Source organism: Hippocampus bargibanti, linkage group LG11 (genome assembly GCF_051943395.1).
Source record: "Hippocampus bargibanti isolate YZ-2025 linkage group LG11, ASM5194339v1, whole genome shotgun sequence".
In the NCBI taxonomy this organism is placed as follows: Eukaryota; Metazoa; Chordata; class Actinopteri; order Syngnathiformes; family Syngnathidae; genus Hippocampus; species Hippocampus bargibanti.
Window position 1 is genome coordinate 5792501 of NC_142744.1, and position 20057 is coordinate 5812557.

General features: G+C 43.8%; 2 protein-coding genes and 1 long non-coding RNA gene across 4 annotated transcripts in view; 1 reads left to right on the top strand and 2 right to left on the bottom strand.

Annotated features, from left to right (window-relative positions):
* LOC148891272 (uncharacterized) overlaps positions 1–539 on the bottom strand; it is a 32905-nt gene extending 32366 nt beyond the window's left edge. The window contains exons 1-2 of the long non-coding RNA XR_016116359.1: positions 403–539; positions 161–300 (exon numbers count right to left, since the gene is read on the bottom strand). This is a non-coding gene — a long non-coding RNA (uncharacterized LOC148891272). The remainder of the gene's footprint in view (positions 1–160; positions 301–402) is intronic.
* ak5 (adenylate kinase 5) overlaps positions 1–1900 on the top strand; it is a 36801-nt gene extending 34901 nt beyond the window's left edge. Inside the window, exons 12-14 of the mRNA XM_089007435.1 lie at positions 153–275; positions 350–550; positions 1506–1900. Coding sequence (XP_088863561.1) covers positions 153–275; positions 350–550; positions 1506–1580 — 399 coding nt within the window. The 3' untranslated portion in view covers positions 1581–1900. The remainder of the gene's footprint in view (positions 1–152; positions 276–349; positions 551–1505) is intronic.
* Positions 1901–2826: 926 nt separating this feature from the next.
* Positions 2827–18913, bottom strand: zzz3 (zinc finger, ZZ-type containing 3). Of its 2 annotated transcripts, none has more exons than XM_089007921.1 (12): positions 18444–18913; positions 12039–14076; positions 9612–9750; positions 7687–7834; positions 7490–7602; positions 7286–7357; positions 6116–6217; positions 5714–5809; positions 5478–5639; positions 5065–5199; positions 4885–4985; positions 2827–3687 (listed from the first exon to the last, which is right to left on the bottom strand). In XM_089007921.1, the coding sequence occupies exons 2-12, from the start codon at positions 14009–14011 to the stop codon at positions 3543–3545; spliced, it is 3186 nt and encodes a 1061-aa protein (XP_088864047.1). In that variant the 5' UTR covers positions 14012–14076; positions 18444–18913; the 3' UTR covers positions 2827–3542. The 2 variants fall into 2 exon arrangements, with proteins under 2 accessions (XP_088864047.1, XP_088864048.1); XM_089007922.1 differs by lacking the exon at positions 18444–18913 and adding an exon at positions 18136–18348.
* Positions 18914–20057: the final 1144 nt, after the last annotated feature.

The following is a 20057-nucleotide window of genomic DNA, read 5'->3' on the forward strand; positions in this document are numbered from 1 at the left end:
AAATGAACATGCAAGGTTATAAGTTGTTTAGTTGAAGTAAATTGAAGGGCAAACCAAGAATTGGATAGCTCAAAATAAAACAGTGACTGTTTTTTAGTACAGGACCGACAACGAATATGATAGGCTGACATGCGTGTTCGTGCGTCACTCAGGACGTTACCATGGATGTGCTTTGCGAGACTGTGGCGGCGGCGGCATCTCGACGGCAGGCAAGGGGCGTGGTGGTCTGCGGCTTCCCTGTAGACCTGAAACAGGCTCAGTTGTACGAGGCCAAGGTGGATTTGAGTCACCTGTCTTCTTCTGTGGTTAAATGGTTAACAGGAAGTTAACATAAGCGTGTGTGTTTCAGATGGGTGATCCGAACGCGGTGCTTCTGCTCAACTGCTCGACGCAAACCCTCACCAGTCGTCTGCAGAGGCGCCGCAGTTCCACTTCGACGGTGGTATCAACTCCGGATAAAGATGGCGCCCCCTGCTGGAGGGCCGACAGCTTCTTGGCTGACGTTGAGCCAGTGGTGGAACACTACGACGGAAAGAAGCTATTGCACACGGTTAGTGGGTCGTGGAATTATCACACATTTTGACATAGACAATGGTTGGGCAAATGTGTCCATGTGGTATTAAAAAAAGTCTACACACCCCATTTGAAATGCCATGTTTTTGTGGTAGTTAAAAAGCAGACTAAGATACATATTTTAAATGTAGTTGCGTGTGTGTGTGTGTTGTGGTGGTGTGTCTGTTACTTCCGGGTTGAGTGAGCGATGGCGCGTACCTATCAACCTTGGCTAATAGCTGCCCTTATAAATGCCCGTATAAAAGTTGTAGTATGCCGTACATTACGTATTTGTAATGATAAAAAACGCAAACACAAGTGGAAATCAAAACAGTTTACCGCGCATCCGCAAGTCATACTTTTATCAATCTCACCGTACGCACGGATAAAAAAAATATACGATTGAGGATTACTTTTGCTGGTTATCAATAGTAGCGATCGGCGGTAGCATCGTCGTTGGCTACCAGCAGTTGAGACGAAGTGGATTTGAGGTAAAATGATCTTCGTCAGATCGGTTCACAATTTGTTTTAATTTTTTCCCCTTATAAAAGTTGTAGTAGGCCGTAAATTTGAAATGATAAAAAGGACAAAATACGGGGAAACGTATAAATTGACAGGTACGTGTCCCTGATCCACTGCTGAAAAGGACACTTTGATCCTCTCCTCTTTTATCTAGAACTGCTTCATGTCACAAAGGGGGTATAGAAAGTGCTGAAGAATGAATGACTCTCTGTATTTGTTTTGTCATATTATATATATTTTTTTGTTTTACTTTGTTACTTCCGGGTTGAGTGAACGCTGGCTCGTCCGGCTACCACTGTTCATCCGCAGTAAAACTTATCACGTGACTGTAAAGTGTCCTTGAGTTTTGAAAGGCGCTTACAAATTAAATGTATTATCATAATTAAGATAATATCACTAAGTGACTTATGATATGATGTTTTATTTTGTAGATTGATGCCGAGAGGTCACCTGACCAAGTGTTCGCTCAAATCTGCCAGGTGATGGAATCCTCCACCGGTATTTGACTTGTTAACCAATACACACACGTAAACGCACACATGCCCGATTGTCACGTGAATTTATGATTCTCCCTATGAACCATGAATTGTTTTTTAAGTGGGCGGAGTTTTGCCTGTACTACCGAGTTGGAAAATACGCTATAAGGGCACCAGGGCAGAACACATACTGATCCCGTCACGCATAACATCATCATATTTTGTATGGTTAACAAAAAGCATGCATTCACTGTCAATAAGGAGCAGGTAAGGACAAAAAAAATAACAGAACTCTTTGTACATTTGCAAGGTTGGTTATGTGTGTCTGCTATTTATGTTTCAATAAAGTTGTGTACTTTGACCATTGGACATTTTTCATTTGTGTGATACAACAGCGTCCTCTCTCGGTCAAAAAGAGAAACATGAAAGATTTTATATCCTGTAAAAAAAAGCAATTGGAAGAATTGTAGGTATTTTGTACTGAAAAATTAATCTCCTTTTCCCTTCAAGGGGTGGCCACAGCAAATCAGTGTCCTCCATCTTTAGAAGTTTGATCCGCGTGTTTGTTTTGGCCAAGCGTTTACGTCGGATGCCCTTCCTGACACAACCCTCTGTATTTATCCGGGCTTGGGACCGGCACAAGAAAACTTATGTCCCTTTGTGGCTACAGAACAAGCAACTCGCTCAATAAAAGGCTCCCAAACACAAAATGGTCAACGGCACAGCGACATTCAAAAAAGCAAAAACTATACTCACCATTTGATGAGAATGCTCTCATCAGAACTTCAAAGTCCTTTAAGATGCTTTATCTTCCAGTCACATAATAAATAATAAATGAATAAAGCAGTTATTTCAATGCGAAGGCCAATATGCATAGAATTGGAATTTCTTAAAATCATCAAGTTGATCAATGGTGTCATTACGTTCATGAAACAAAATAACTCAATGAAAATGTGATGAAATTTAACATTTTTCTGATTTCAAAACGCCACTATTCATTTCATGTCAAAAGGTTCCTTCAAATGAATGTATTTTTTTTTACATAATGTAGCTTGTGTCGGCAGATTTACAACATTATGAGCAGCCTACAAAAATAAAACCACTATGACTTGGCTCAGGGACTCTGTGTTCATGAAAGTAAAACACAATAAAAGTAAAAGTATGGTACTCACCCATTGCAGATATCCCCTGAGATTCCCTCCACTTTGGAGGTTACACAGTATCTAATTACCAAAATAAAATCAACTGTCAATAAGAATGAATGAAGAAATTATTATCACATACTTTTTATTTCCACGCTTCTCTAGATTTTTTTTAAACATAAGAACAGACTTGTTATACACAGATATTGAAGCAGGGGTTGGGGGGACTGAGAGGTGAGAATGGTGTCTAGTCTTCACAAACAAGATCTATAGGCAATGTCTGTGTGTGCGCGAGTGTCTGTGTATAAAAGTGGAGGCACCAAGCACCACCTCAAATCTTTTATTTTTTTTTTAAATAGATTAATAAAAATACAATCTTTTCCCATGGACTTGAACTGAAAGATGACCGACAAAACTTTTTTCTCGTTTGTTTTGTTTTAAATGGCACACACACAACAACTAGCGGCAAACTACTTGTCTCCATAAACACTTCACGTGATCCATGGCGGCAAACACTGATGGGTGAGAGAAGATGGGAGGGAGAAAAGAAACACGGTGTCTGCATTTGAAATGCAGCGGTGCGACACAGTGGCACTCTTGACACATGGGAATGTTGCCTTCATTTGTTTTTTTCTTTTAAATTGATTTAACCTTGCTGAGGTGGTGGCCGAGAGCGACAGCCATCCCATCGGCTGCGGCGACGCTGTTCTGTTCGCCCCCCCCTGACACATCCGGTGGCATTCCGACATGGCGGGGTGATAATTCAGCCAAGCACACTGGAGAGAGGGGAGAGAACGAGACAGAAAACGAACGTGTGGTGGTGGAGCTACGGGCGCCTGTCGCTCGTCTGTCATCTGTTGGCCGGGAAGTAGTTGGGGTCCAGATAGTTGTAGCTGGTGCTCTGCAGCAGACGGTAATCGCTGTCCAGTAAAGATTCGGGCTGGTAAATGGGGTCCAAGTGGTGGTTGGGCTTGTGGGTCTCTGTCTTCAACAAGCTATCCCACGGTAAAGAAAATGGAAAGTAAGAGGGATACGAGAGGAAAGTGAAATTGCACATCTCCGATAGCAGCTGGTAATTGTCCAAGTAAAACACGTGCAGTATTAATGTGACTGTAAAGTGTCTGAGAGCTTTGAAAGGCGCTCGAAAATAAAATATAGGATTATTATTATTGTTATTATTATTATGTGTATCAAGATTTTTGTAAACCGATAAATTTGGTAGAAACAAAGATTCTGCCAAAGATTAAAATTCCCATCAATCAGGCTCCACAAACAACCCGCACGAGCCATATATACACTTGATGCAAAAAGCTATCAACCCAGCTAAACAGAACACAATTGATGAGGAACTAGATAAAATTATCACAGAGAAAGCACCTACATGGGATCATTCCTCAAGATGGTGAAAGAAGAAGGCTACGTTCCTCATCAAGTGTTTAATGCTGATGAAACCGGCCACTACATTCCATCAAGCCATCGACCATCACAAAGGTAAATAAAATTACTTTATTATACAGTACAGTTTACTTCTTTAATTATAATACCATAGCATATTTATTATACAGTACATAAAGTATATTTTGTGTCGTTTTAAGGCTTAGAAAATTAGAAATTAGAAAATCAGGTTTTATGGGGACCTGGGAACGGATTATTCTCATTTTAATGGTTTCCTATGGGAAATTAATTTTTGGGATACACACTTTTCACCTTAAACACTCTTGTCTCCAATTAAGTCCGTAAGCCAAGGTATCACTGTATAAGGCGCACCCAAAAGCCTTGATTTTCTTCAAAAGATGACCCTGTGCCTTATATGCATGTGCGCCTTATATGTATGTGAAGTAATACAGTACTGAGCCGCTCATGTCAGCAGCCACCGACTCAATTTCCCCGTCTAGAAAAAGTAGTGCATATACCCAGCGCATTATAATGTCATGTGCCTTATATTTGGAAAACGTATCTATTTTTATCTTATATTTGGAAAGCTCTTTTTTGATTCATTGAAGGTGCGCCTTATAGTCCGGTGCGCCTTATGTATGGAAAATGTTTGAAAATACACCATTCATTGGAGGTGCGCCTTATACCCCGGTGCGCCTTATAGGCCGGAAAATCCGGGACTCATTTTAGGATTCAAAGTGAGATGTCTTTCCGAGGAATAGTTTAATTGAATAGTGTAATCGTGTCTCGTGACTGACCAGTCTGAACAGTTGGTGCAGAAATCCACGGCGCTATCCTGCGGACAATCGAGACAGTGCCAGCGCACACCCTGGATCGGGTCGATGCCACACATGTCGCACTGCACACACATACGGACGTTGAATGATTGTGAGATGCATTTAAAGTGGGATTGCCGGTATCGAGGTCATGCGCATCACCTTGTAACCCGGGTGTCGCACGCCGGCTTTGTCTTCGCGGAGCTCCTGAAGCTTCTGTTTCTTCAGACGCTTCAAACACACCAGCTCTTTGTACTCGGGAAGGTTACGCAGCTCAACAGGGATGACATCGTCGTCCTGGGAAGCCACCCCATCACAATAAAATTTAAAAATTTAAAAATTTAAAAATTTAAAAATTTAATAAAATACAAAATTAAAATATTACAATTATATTATTAGTTATATTATTATTACCATTATTATAATCACCATTATAATCATCATCATCATTATTATTATTATTATTATTATTATTATTATTATTATTATCATCTCGTGATAACCTTGCCCAATTTGACTAATTGATACCCTTCCGCTAGCCTTTGTGATGCCTCACGAGATACGCGCAAACCGACCGAGTCATCGGCGGCGGGGTCGTGCATGGCGCCGTAGTACGCCACCCGCTCGTCATCATCCTCGTCGTCATCATCCATAAACACGGGAGGCTCATAAGAGGTGAGGAAGGTGGATGGTCGGGAAAGGTGTTTGTTGAGGTGGTGCTGCCTCTTGCTGCTGGCCTTGATCAACAAATAGAAAATATGAACTATTTTGTGTTGGAGAGGGGGGGGGGGGTTTCAAGGCGGTTCGGTACCTTCTTAGTGTACATATACAGGTTGGGCGTTCTTCCGGGCACGGGGATTCCAGCTTTTGTCAGTTTGATGAAGTATTTCTGGACCCTACTGGCAACCTGCGACCATGTCAGAATCAGAATCAGAATCAGCTTTATTGCCAAGTATGTAGAACACACAAGGAATTTGTTTCCGGTAGAACACGGGAAATCACGGGAAATTGACAACAGAAGCTCAAAATATGCTTCAGAAGCAAAAGAAAATCTTATTCTTATCTTATCTTAATCTTATTGGCGGAAAATGTAAAGTAAAATGTGTAGACGTGACTAAAAAAAAAATCATTGCTAAATATTTTTTTCTTGGCTTGCAAATTATATATTGCGCACAATGGTCGGAATAGGTCCAACCATTTGTGAATATATCACCTGTTTGGCCGTCCTGTTGCCCAACTCGTCTGCGATCTTCTGCCACCTTTTGGACTCCACCTCCTCTGGAGGGAACTTGAGAAGGAGTTGTTCCAGTTTCTTCTAATAGATCCAAACAAACAAAAGGTCTGACACACCAGGGTACAGTGATACCTCTTTTTACGAACACCTTGGCTTACAAACTTTTCAGTTTACGAACGTTAAATTTATGAAAAATTTACCTTGGCATACGAACTATTTTTCGGGATACACACTGAGCTGCCACAATGAATGATGTGTCGTTCGCGAACGAGCCTGTTCTCCTAACACGAAAATGTTTTGGTCCATTCCCTGCCACCAGTCGTCGGTTAAAGGCACGTGATTGGTCAAGAACGCAGCAGTGAGGGGGTGGGGGTTACCGACAGAGAGAGAGTGAAGTTGTTCTCCAAAAAGAAAATGGCTGCCGACTTTTTTGTCCTCTATTCCCTGCCCCCAGTCTTCGATTAAAGCCACGTGATTGGTCAAGAATGCAGTAGTGAGGGGAGGTGGTTTAAACATTAAAGAGATAGGCAGACAACAGTGAGAGAGTTTCAACTTTGATAATTCAAAGGCAGAGCGGAGACTGCAAGGTTAAAATTCCCATTAATCAGGCTCCACAAACAATCCGCACAAGCCATCTGTACACTTGATGCAAAAAGCTACCTACCCAGCTAAACAGAACACACTTGATGAGGAACTAGATAAAATTATCATAGAGAAAGCACCTACAAGGGATCATTCCATACCTCAAGATGGTGAAAGAAGAAGGCTACGTTCCTCATCAAGTGTTTAATGCTGATGGAACCGGCTACTCCATTCTATCAAGCCATCAACGACCATCACAAAGGTAAATAAAACGACTTTATCATACAGTACAGTTTATTTATTTAATTATAATACCATAGCACATTTATTATACATAAAAGAAAGTATATTTTGTGTAGTTTCAAGGTTTAGAAAATTAGAAAGTAGAAAATTACGTTTTATGGGGACCTGGGAACGGATTATTCTCATTTTAATGGTTTCCTTTGGGAAATTAATTTCTGGGATACACACTTTTCGCCTTACACACTCTGGGAACCAATTAAGTTCGTAAGCCAAGGTAGCACTGTATTTATCTTCTGCATTTTGACACGTTTTTTTTTTTCTTGCCTGCTCCTCTGCCGTCCACAGCTGGTTAAAAGTGTCCGGCTTGCTGGAGTGACAAAGCCTACCCCGGATGATCTGTAGACGCAAAGCAACTGTTAGCAGGAAGCCAAACGGCGGAGACGCATCAGCAATGAAGCAGTAAGCAGGAACCAGCATGTGGAGAAGCGGAACCAAAGCACGGGCAAGTAGAATGTTAACATCTGGTACCTGCGCCTGCCTGCCGTTCTCTGGGGCGTCACTTGTGGGCAGTGAGGAATACATGGTAGAGGTTTCACACTCCTTTTTGGGCTCGGAGGGACTTTTGGGTCGGACAGGCAAACCTGAACATGGAGTTAAGAAATCATGAATAAAATACAAATTTGACTCACAAGAAATGGCGGCCATTTTGTCCACGTCACCCCCACCTTTGTCAAACAAGAGCTTAAGCCGCCTGGTTTTCCGTTTCTTGTCGCAGAGCTCCCTCTGGAAATCCCCGAGACCGGATGTATACTGGTCCCACGCCACGTTTGGGAGCTGAACAACACGCTGGGGGCATGGAAGCCCCAGATTCACCTTGAGAAGAAAATCAGCCACTATTTTAGTTGAAGAAAAAATTAAAAAAGGAAAAACTCAATTCGAAAAAATTAAAATATTATTCATGTTGTTGTGCCCTTCTGCCATTTGCATGGTTTCCCTTGTGACCAAACAAGCTTTGAAATGTTTTTTTTTCCCAGCATGCATTTTTGTTCATGCATTTATTTGCATCTATTTCGACAGAAATAACAGACAAAAACATTTGCAGATTAGAAACTGTGTCAAAATAATTTGAAAGACAGCACATGGGGGACACACTTCCCCCACAGTTCATTTACTCGCCACACCAAAGCTCACGTACAACCGCAGTGAAGTTGGACAATATAAATATCGATGGATGTAAAAATGACCCATCATCAAATTACCGGTAGACTGTTCAATACTGCAGAGGCATGACTCGTCCGCTTGATGTCATAGAGTTACACCGTACATCCCAAAATAGCCATGACACGAGTTGGAAGAGCGGATATTTTTTAAACTGAACTGGATTTTTGATAGAGACTAGACAGAATAGGAGTTATCATGGTTTCATGCTGTAGTAAGCTTAGTTGGCCGAACACGTGTGACTATCAATTTGTAAATGGAACGTGGACACTCTAAGGCTCAGAATTTGATTACGGATTTTTTTTATGTTTCGTTTTTTTATAAACACTAGCAGCAAATGAATGTCTCTGACCAAAAAAATTTGAATTTATTAGATTGAAACATTTTGTTTCTGCAGATTCGGCTTACATTAGCTGGTTGGCTATCTATTGGGTATCTATTAGCTATCTAGTTCGCTATCTGGCTAACTATCCAGCTGGCTAGCAGGCTAATGGCTGGCTATCTATTAGCTATCTATCCAGGTGGCTAGCTATCACATATTACATACATTACATATCTGTTGGCTGGCTTGTTGGCTGGCTATCTATTGGCTGTCTGTCTAATCTGTTAGCTATCTCTTCAGCTGGATGGCTATCTGTTGGCTATCTATTGGCTGGCTAGCTATCTATTAGCTATCTAATGGCTAGCTAGCTTTCTATTTGAGTTATTCCTGGTTGAGTGAACGCTGGTGCGTGTGGCTGCCGCTGCTCACCCAGAGAAAAACTGATCCAATGACTGTAAAGTCACCTTGAGAGTTTTGAAAGGCGCTTACAAATGAAATGTATTATTTATTATTATTATTATTACTACAATACACAATGGAAGCACAAAAAATCAGGGGTCAATCTGAGGTAAACAAACACAGCCTGTTAAACTGTCATCCACGGGTAAGAACTCTCGCCATGGACTAATTTACGACTTTGTAAACTCCTTCTTAAGGAAGAGCTCATTAGCCAGGATACAAATCTATGAGTTCGTGGAAAGACAACCCCTTAAAATGTCTACATTCTGTTGGTTTATGGATGTTGGTGCTTGTACCCTGGGACGTTAAGGGGCGTGGTATTCAAACCAGGAAGACTATGTTTTGCTAATGTATCACTTAAATGTGCATATACTCTCAACAAATAGCTTGGCAGAGGGCCGCAGAGGTTGGGCGTCAGTCAAAAAAGCGCACACGAAGTGGCTTCATGAAAACTGCTCCCCCTGCAGGCAGTATAAGACAATCTTCGTGTGTCCGAACAAACATCTCTGACAATCTTATAAATAAATAAATGAATGAGCAAACAAATACGACACTGAGGCAAATAACACACATTAATCAATAAACGGCCCTATTTTGAACCTCACCTGTGGGTTATTTTAACAACAACAACAAGCAATATATTTAGGTTACCCTCTTCTGCAGCTGTTCCACAAAGCTGATGGGGTCAGCCAGGGCCTCCCTTTGGTGCCGAGCCAACGTCTCCAAGTCCAGAATGGCCTGCGTGCGCTGGGCCTCGAGAACGCCAATGGTCTGCAGTAACCTCTGGTAACTGACACAGGAGGGCGGGGGATTAAATGACTCAATTCCTGATCACGTGCCACAAGTAGTCAGGAGCATTGCGTTTCAAATAGAAAGTCTGTCTAAGAAAGACTGACTCAGAAGCCCGTCAGCGTGCGGGCGCGTCCATCTCCTTGAACCCCAAACGTGGCAGGGTCCTCGCATATTACTCGAAATGACCAGCGAGGGGCAGTGCAGTGTCATGGAATATACAAAACAGCAGCTAGGTGAGTTTTCGTGGGGAAACTGGTGAGCATGTGTGTCACAATGCAGAGGTCAAGGGTTCAAATCAGGACTCTGTCTGGCCTTCCAGAGTGGAGATGACATGTCCTACTTGTGCCTGCGTGGGTTTTCTAAGGGAAATCCAGTTTCTTCCCACATTTCCAAAATATATATGATAACGGTAAATTGTCCCTTGGAATGATTGTGTTTGTCTCTAAAAGCTTTCAATTTTTTCAAAAGCTGACCATGCGCCTCATAATCCAGTGCACATTATATTTGGAAAAAGCTTTCAAATGCATTCATTGAAGGTGCGCTTTATAATCCAATACTCTTCGGGGTCTAAGCAGGTCACATTGTAAGTAGTTTAAAGTACCGTATTTTCCAGTGTATAAGGCGCACCCAAAAGCCTTGATTGTCTTCAAATGATGACTGTGTGCCTTATACGCAGGTGCGCCTTATATGTGAAGTAATATTGAGCCATAACAGGTCTCACAACTACCGTCAGCAGCCACCAACTGTAGAGGCAGTTGTGCGTAACCCCAGTCTCTACTATAGCGCCTTATAACCCATTATGCCTTATATTTGGGAAACATATATTTATAGATTATAATGGGAAAAAAGATCATTCGTTGAAGGTGCGATTTATAGTCCGTTGCGCCTTATATATGGAAGAAGTTTGAAAATACGCCATTCATTGGAGGTGCGCTTTATACACCAGTGCGCCTTATACACCAGAAAATACGGTATGTCATTGATTGTAAGTGCGCCTTATAATCCGATACTCTCAGGGGTCTCTACAGAGGTCAAATTGTGAGTAGTTTAAAGTATCGTACTTTCTGGAATATAAAGCGCACCTTCAACAAATGACATACCGTATTTTGCGTATATAAGGTGCACCGGAGTATAAGACGCACCCCAATGAATTGTGTATTTTCAAAAGTTTTCAAAAGTATCTAAAAGAAATAGAAGAGCATTGGATTATAAAACGCACCTTCATTTTTTTAAATGAAATACAGGTAACATTCGACTTACGACCGAGTTCCGTTCTGACTAAACGGTCCCAAGTCGAAATCCATTCAAAATGGAGACTGAGGCTAAATGACTCACAAACTCCCCCCTCTGGTGCCATCACGCGGTCGATTGCTGTGCGAGAGTGAGATGCTGGCTGGTTGGCCAAAGTTGTCGTACACGTTGCCGGCCTGCTGGCGCGTTGGGGTGCAAGGCGTAGAATTTAAATTTAAAAAAATAGGGTCTGGAGGTCGTGGTCGTAAGTATGGGTGGTCGTAAATTGAGTTGGTCGTAAGTCGGATGTTACCTGTATTTAAAAACGTTTTCCAAACATAAGATGCACCACATTATAAGGGGCAACTTCAATGAATGACATATTTCAAAACATTTTCCATACATAACCGGATTATGGGGCGCATTGTCAGCTTTTGAAACAAATAGTTTCTTTTATGTGTGCCTTATAGTGCAGAAAATACGGTAATTGATATTAAATTTCCACTATAGAAAGGAAACATGAATCAAGTCAGGAAATAGCTATAAACCGGCCGCCATTGCTGAGAAGGATTGCTTTTTTGTTTTTGATTTTTTTGGGTCGGGGGGGGGGGGGTCTGACAAGGACTGCATTTCATTTTCATACTTCCACAGTATTACAGCGCATTATGTCAATTCCCAACAGCTACAAATCCCATTAAAATCCAGAGTGCGATGGGATTACTTGCCAGCGGAGAGAAGCATAAAGGCAACAGTGAAACGATTATGCTGAGCTACACGAGTGAGACGGTAAAGCGAGAATGGCGGTGAAAAAAAATAATACAGTGATACCTTGGCTTACGAACTTAATTGGTTCCCAGACAGCGTGTGTAATGCAAAAAGTGTGTATCCCAAAAAATGTATTTCCCATAGGAAACCATTAAAATGAGAATAATCCGTTCCCAGGTTCCCATAAAACATAATTTTCTACTTCCTAATTTTCACACTACACCCAAAACTACACACAAATACCACAAAGAAACTACACAAAAATTCCCGACAAAGCTTGGAGGCACGTACTCTTTGTTATGTTTCAGCGCCAGGTGGTCGGATTCAAAGTAATAGACGTCAGGCTCCTCCTCTTCCTCTTCCTCCTCTTCCGTGGTGTGACTACACGTCGCTTCCTTGCCGACGTCGGCATCCCCGGCCGACATGGGGACGCCGCCGTCGTTGCGGCCCCTCTCATCCGCGGGCTCTGAGCAGGTGACCTCGTTGTCATCGGGGGAACGTAAAGCGTCCGAAGGAGCAGGAAAGTCCTCGTCCATCCTGTCAACCGCCTGCCCGTCCTCCTTTAGGGGGCCGTTGTCTCTGGGGGGAGAACAGGCCTTGGCGGCGGACATATTGCGGGGCGAAGTCCGCAAAGTGTATCTGTGTTCATAGAGCTCGGCAAAAGATGGCGGCGTGCAACCGGTGTCGGCGGGCAGCGGGGTGGTCGCCGGCGGGGGCGTCGTTTCTCCTGAGTTGCTGTTGTCGGCGGCGAGTGAAGGCGAGGACGCGGCGTCCAGCGCCGGCGTGAGTGCGTGACCGTTGTCGACACACTCGCTGTCCAACACTTGCTCCTCGCCAGCCAGACAAAGGGAGTCGCCCACCACGTCCACCTCCACGTCCTCAACTTCCTGCTCCCCGGCCACGACCAGGTCGGGAAACGGGTCCTCCGGAGGGGTCGGAGAGAAGGACGTGGGTAGCTGCCCTGAGGCGGCGACGGCGAGCTCTACGTGGCTAGAGTTTGTCGTACAAGGCACCGTAGGGTTGGGGGAAGGGTGGGCCCCGGACGGGCCACCGTTGAGCAGCGGCGGGCAGCTGGCGGCAAGGGCGGGACCCGAAGACTCTTCGGGCGTGTCGCCATGGTTCTCCGCCGACTCCTCTCGTAGGCCGTTTGAGGCTTTAAGAGAAGCGGGGGGCTGCGGCGGGCCTTCACACTCCACCCGGCCATCTTTGGCCAGCTGTCCTCCCCCTTCCTCAAGGAGAGGAGAGTCCGGAGCCATGTTCGAGTTCCAAGTGGGAATGTCGACACAAGTGTTGCCTTCGCGAGGTTCGGGAACAGAGACGGGACACTCCGGGCTGACCGTGTCCTCATGGCATTCCTGAGATTCGCCGGCTCGGGAACATCGCTTGGCCCTTTTGATTAAAGGAGGAGCATCCGGCACCCCGTTCCCTTTATCGCAATGTTCAGACTTTTCAGGGCTAATGTCTTTTTCCAAGCACGAGCCGCTCCGTTTGCGTGGGCCGGCCAACAGGTCCTGCTCGGCTGCCGGACAACTATTACAGTCGTTTGAGTCATTTAACCGTCCCTGCAACAAGATCTGCCGCTCGGAGTCCCGAGTAGACTGGTTGTAAGTGTCCTCTTTAGCCTCCCGCTTGGTCTTGTCCTTCTTTGGGTCTGGCTTGGAGTCTGGCTTGGAGTCCGGGTGGGAGTCCGGTTGGGACTCCGGTTGGGAGTCCGGTTGGGAGTCCGGTTGGGACTCCGGTTGGGACTCCGGTCGGGAGTCCGGTTGGGAGTCCGGTTGGGAGTCCGGTTGGGAGTCCGGTTGGGACTCCGGTTGGGACTGCTGCTTCGACTCCTTCGACTCCTGCTTCGACTCCTGCTTCGACTCCTGCTTCGACTCCTGCCTCGACTCCTGCCTCGACTCCTCCTTCGACTCCTCCGTCGACTCCTCCTTCGACTCCTCCGTCGACTCCTCCTTCGACTCCTCCTTCGACTCCTCCTTCGACTCCTCCTTCGACTCCTGCTTCGACTCCTGCTTCGACTCCTGCTTCGACTCCTGCTTCGACTCCTGCTTCGACCCCTGTTTGACGTCCTGTTTGGACAGCTTGGAGTCCTGCCGGGATTCCTGCCTCTTTTTGGGAGAGCGGGCCCGAGGCAGTGGAGACACGGTTGTCTCCTCCGGCTGGGCAATGCTGCGGTTCCTGAGAGTGCGGCCACAAAAGTTCTCGTCCAATCCATTGAGCCCCACCGATGACCTTGTGACGCGCGAGGAACGGGACGCGGCCATACTACGGCGGGTGCCTACAATCTCCGCATCCTGGTGCGCTCTCCACTGTGGCGGAAAATGGGCACCTGAAAAGATAGAACGCATTGCGGTGAATGAAAGATGAAACTATATGCCAAAGTAGAATGCCAATCTATCTTCTGGTTGCAACAATGTTTGAAAACGTCACCATCAAATTATGAGCATGCCAATGCCGGCATTGTATAATTGCCATGTTGTAATCGCACAATGGATCAATTCACAACGGCTGCGCGAATGAGAAATTTAACGATCTGAAAAACGACACACCATAACTTACGCCTCCTTAACAGGAAGGCGGCACATCTATCACCTTGAATCAGGACCAAGCGAGACGTTAACAGGTTCAGGCCTCCCACAATCAAATATTTAGACAACGTCTGGTACAAAAGTTGACCGCCTTCAAGCAAAGCATGGCCTGAGAATACTGAGAAAAGGGTACGAAGCTAATCCTGCTAATGCATCTAAGGAGGGCAATAAAAAAAAGGTGCAGGTTGTTCTAAAGTCACATTCATTCATCACAGTGATGTCCATTTGCGGTCATAAAAGGTGCTTAAAAGGAGTGTGTCAATTAGCACTGCGGAGACAGAGAGAAGCCTTTAAACGTGCAGCGACCAGTCAAGACATAATGAAATGACCGTGAAGGAGGTGGACATTTTCAAACAGACAAGACTTGTTTTTTGGTCAGTTTTTACTTCCTGTTTTTATTCCCCTTATAAGACGATTGAAGCCAATGTTGACCAAAATTGTGAGAGGACGGAAAAAAAAATATACACAGTGATACCTCGGCTTACAAACGCTTTAGCTAACGAACATTTCGCCTGACAAACATTAAATTCGCGAGAATACAATCTTGGCATACAAACTAGGTTTCAGGAAACACACTGACCGCCACAATCGGACTAGTTTTCTGCGGAAGAACACCAAACCACACGGCCGAACAACGCCACCATGGCTGCCTTACTACTTTTCCAACACCCCCTTTCTCTGAGTGCATACGTGGTTTGTTTACAAGGATACATTTGCTTTTTTTGGGACAGAAAAAGACCCCACCACAGGCTAGTGTTCAGCCGAAGAGGACACAAAACAAAATTCTGGTCGAGCAGAAGATCATCGAGAAACACGAATGAGGTGTGCGTTTGTGTGACTTAGCGTCCCAGTATGCTAAGTCGACCATTGCTACATGTGGCTAAGGGTGTTTCTGTGTAGTCTAAGCAACGGCCTCAAGCAATAGAAGAGGTTGAAAAACTTGTGTTGATTTGTTTTCACGAAAAGCAGCTAGCAGGGGACAGTTTGTGAGGGTATTATCGCCGAGAAAGCAGGGCAACTTCACTCGGATATCATCAAGAAGCAACTACATCAACGAACATCACAATGGTAAATAAAATGACTTTATTATACAGTACAGTTTATTTCTTTAATTACAATACAATAGCACGTTTATTTTACATAAAATAAAGTATAATTTGTGTAGTTTAAAGGCTCATTTAGCAGAAAATTATGTTTTATCGGGACCTGGAAACGGATTATTCTCATTTTAATGGTTTCCTATGGGAAATTAATGCTTGAAAGACACACTTTTCACCTTCCACACACTTCCTGGGTACCAATTAAGTTCATAAGCTGAGGTATCACTGTGTATATACACACATTTTGATATGGATCTTTCTGCAAGCCGCTCTATTGAGAGAACATTTTAAAACAACCACGGCTCTGTACAAAGTGCCGGATGCAGAGCCAAAGTTCGTCATACAAGCAACAAACAATAAAACAAGTGAATAACGAGGACAGTAAAAAAAAAGCACAAAAACTAATAGACAAGCAAACCATTTCCTCAGTGTCCTCACTTCCCAGACATTTTGTGACGTTAATGTCGTTGACAAACTAACCTGCAGTCAAAGATTTAACATGCGCGTATTATTCGCACTCGGCTGATGCCGGCTGCTGAGACGGCTAACTTGACGCATTCATGCATAAAACAGGAAGAAGAGAGGTAGGTGAAGGGACTGCAGTGAGCGTTCTACATTCAACGCAACACAACAAATTAATGAGGCGTGCTCGTTATCTCCTCTCTTGGGGTGGGGGAGAAGGAAAAAAAACACCCATCAGCTCAGTTTGAAAAACTGCTAAAATATTGTTAAAGCTAAACTTGTAGGTTTGTAGATACAAGGGCGATTAGCTAAAATGCTAATAAACGGCGCCTTAGGTGTTATGTTGAAAAATTGCAAGGATTGGAATGTGCTACAACATACAGTAGCTACAGTAATATTTTATTTTCAATTTTCAGGCTACACCGTAAACAAATGTCCGTGTTGATGGCGAAATTGCACCAAGACTACTATTTGATACTGGTTGACACAAATTCCCAGCAGACAAATCAGCCCATTTCCAACGGAGCTTGGGCACCATTTTGTGCATTTTCTGGGCGCTACATTGGAGTCCAGACGCCTCAAAATGAGACAGAAGGACTCCTTTAATCGATTGCAAACATTTATGCTTTCCTCTTCAGAACTATCAAGAAAGCATCTTCTCCGAATCTGAAGCCATTGTTTTGATTCTCGAGCAAGGCAAGACGTCCTGGCCTGACGTCACGAACAAGGGAGCGGGGCCGTCTAAAACGGAAACTTTCTGAGGTCATTTTGAAGTAGTTTTGGGACACTTTAAGTCATTTTATTGGTGTTTTGCATTTGACTAAAAATATCAGCCTGCGTGTTTTGGGTATTTTAGATGCTATAAAACGTTTTTCTGATGTCAGTTAGGAAAAAAAATGGTGTCAGTTGTCCTTTAAATAGTTATGACTTTACTACCATGTGAGCATCGGTTACTGAGAGGCATGATTCACGCCACAAATTTCATACAAATTGGGGTAAAATGGACACCAAAGGATATTGAAGTCACTATTTAAATACTGAACACCATTTGGTATGTGCCACATGCAGTCTCTCATCACTCTCTTCCGTTGGTGAATGCCGCAGAAGCAATTGAAGGACGACATAGGACATGTCACACTACGTTGACAAAAATTCTGACATGCCAGACTTTGGTCATCTTGGTGTTGAACTGTCCCAGACGCCTCAGGACCAACCGTTGAGTATGTCAGAACTACACGAGCTATAACGTGTCAAGGCAACAAGATTTTCTGCGACACAACCGGCAGCTCAATATCAGGCTGTTTGTGTAGTCTGACCTCGACATTCCATTGTTTTTAAATGGAAACGCAAGGTAATTTTTTGCCACTTTTTAAGGCTTCTAAAATGTCTTCATTTTTAACATTAATTCAAACAGTTTTCATTTTTCAAGCTATTTTCGGTGGCATGGTTCTCGCTCAAATTAAGCGTTGACAAACCTTAAATAATAGTGTTACAGTTTATTATTGATTCATAAAACAGCAAAATTAGGAGAGGCGGGAAAAAGTATTTTGCGATTTAGATAAGCGGTTCTATTGGTTTTTTATATCCTTTCTAAAAATATGTCCATTTGGCTTGGAAGTGGCATTTACGTGTTGGCATTCATAATTTCGCCCAAAATGATTTTAAAAAACAGTTATTTGGGGGGCAGTTTTAAAGTCGACTGTGTGCACAATTATGCGTGTACATGTACACCTGCCAAACAAGCCAAGAGCACTAGCTGAGATATCTAGCTAACATTTTGAGTGGATTTGTGTCCTAAATTTAAAGCCCAATGTACTTGTTACTTTTGTTGTCCACTTTTGTCTCCACGTAGGAGTGGGCAACACTTCCACCGAGGCCTTTGGGAAACGTGATATCCACGGGGTAGCGTGGTGTGTATCCCGGGTCGAGGGGCTCAGATCCCCGCATTCTTGCTTCGCGTGTGCCGCAAGGGACCGGTTTCGACTCGACCTCGCGACAACAGTTCATGCAGGGGGAATAGACCCTTGAGATAATCAAAATAAGCACATTCAATACACGCAGGCGTGGTTTTATATCACCAGCCCAACCGGGAGCGATAGGCGAGCTGAATGTTAGCGGTAACTTGACTGCCAAACGCCGCTTGGTTAGCCCTTTAATCGGGCAAACTCCCCGTTCGACCCACGGTTAAACACGGGACGCCAGCGAGCCGTAAACGGTCGAAATAAGAAGACACGCTACCTATGGAGACTCCGGTGTGACGGGGTTTCTCCGTTTATCCATTCGGCTCGAGAAGCGTCCCCGCTAGGCTAGTCGAGTATATAAAACCGGTAGGGAGAATCGTGGCAGCCTGCCTGTCGCTAAGCGTTAGCCAGCCTAGCTTAGCCGATTGTTCTGCTCTCAAACTTGGCTGTTTAATTCGCAAACGGCACCGGTCCACCACAAACACTCCCGACAGTTATGTTGTTTCCCATACGTTGCCAGACAATCGGTACGCTCCGTTGCCCAACTCAACGTTTGCGGGGTCCCAACATTATTGTAGCACGTACCTCACTTCCGTACGGTCTCTGCACGTTCACTCGCAGCCATGTTTTCACAGTGTAGCCGATCTCTCCGGCTCCGGTAGGCGAGCACATTGAGGCGAGGGCGACATTCGCGTGCCGCAATCGGCGACATGTTTGCCTTCTCGTGGCCTGAGAATGTCTTCGAATCCATAACAAATGTGGACCGGGAACGTTATGTTGACTTTGTATTACCTGGTGGATTAATTTGGAGGAAAACATGTTTATATTTAGACTGTTTACTTTCCTTTTACACGAATCTCGGTAGAAGCTAGTTTTGAGTAACTTTTTATCAAATGGCTTTGATTTGAATGTTCGACCATTGTTCATTTGGGTTCCTTGTTTTAATTTTACATTTACACTATATACTAGTACTAAAATACTATACAATTTTGTTTTCTACTTCCTTCAAATGATTCTAAAACAGTCTATTCTGGTCGACGTTTTGTCAACAATTTGGATTTGATCATCCATGCCTGGTTTGGTGCACTCTGTCCGTGCAGTTGTAGCTATTATTTTGGTAGGTTACGACTTGCTGTGTCTTTCCTCATGACAGGACTATTTTTATAGCACTTTTATTTTGGTAGGGTTCTATGTCCAGTTGTTGATCGGTGTGCTCGAGTTCGAAGAACTGAAACTGGCGTTGTGCATTTGAGTCAAACTGTTTTGACCACCTTTTTGCAAATAAAGCACTTTGATTTGGATCTTTAGCAACTAGTGTCATGCTTTTGAGATGGTCTTGCATGGTCTAGCCATGTGTCACTTGATCAATAGAAACGCTTGAAGATTCTTTCATGCGGGTCAATCAAGATGAGCACACATTGGGTTTTCATCCAGTTTTTTTCTTTTATTGTGCGAGGCAGCCAAATAAAAAAATGGGATAGCTCTCACTGACTAACAGTCCATTGGCTAACACATACGACATCCAAAATGCAAAATAATGCCCTTAATCAAGACTGACAAAGTTGTCGATTACTATTTACTATACTGGTGTGTTCTAGTTAGGCTCGGGCGTGCACGGTTAGACATTGTGAGAATTGCAATGTTAAAAGCATGCATTCCTATTTTAGGTTCTCTTATATTCATACAAAAAAAATTAACATCCTTTTTCTAAACTCCCTGTCTGTGATAAATAAGTGCTGAATCTTAACCAACATACACCATTGTTACATTCAAACACATGCATGCCCATTTGCGTGTTGAAACAGCAGCGATTCTCAACCGGTGAAACCAAAGGTCAAACAGCCGTGAAACTCGTTTATGACACGCCACGTTGAAGGCCCGTTGTTGGATCCTGCAGTTTTGGCGGGATGAGCTGTCAACGTCCACTCAACAGGAAATTGCGTGGACATGTATCATGACAAGAGGACCCATTCTCATAATTCAAGAGGAAATGTGCCGTTTTGGTTTTGAGCTAATTCCAAGGAGAATTCAGTCCTATAAAAATGAAATTTTATGGATGTCTATCATGACGGGACACAAATACGTCTCAATGATCGAGGACTTTCTGCAAATTTCCCCATTGTGGGACGAATAAAGGTTTTCTGATTCTGACTTTACAGAGAGTCGGCCATTTTGGTTTGAAGCAGCCATTTTGGGTAG

What these genes read in the sequence shown, in the direction of transcription:
- zzz3 (XM_089007921.1), bottom strand. Translation starts at nt 14,011, where the DNA reads ATGGCCGCGTCCCGTTCCTCGCGCGTCACAAGGTCATCGGTGGGGCTC. An exon ending in TGGAACAGCTGCAGAAGAGG is followed by an intron (nt 7,835 to 9,611) that starts GTAACCTAAATA and finishes TTTCTTCTCAAG; the next exon opens with GTGAATCTGGGGCTTCCATG. An exon ending in ACCCCGCCGCCGATGACTCG is followed by an intron (nt 5,200 to 5,477) that starts GTCGGTTTGCGC and finishes GTGGCTTCCCAG; the next exon opens with GACGACGATGTCATCCCTGT.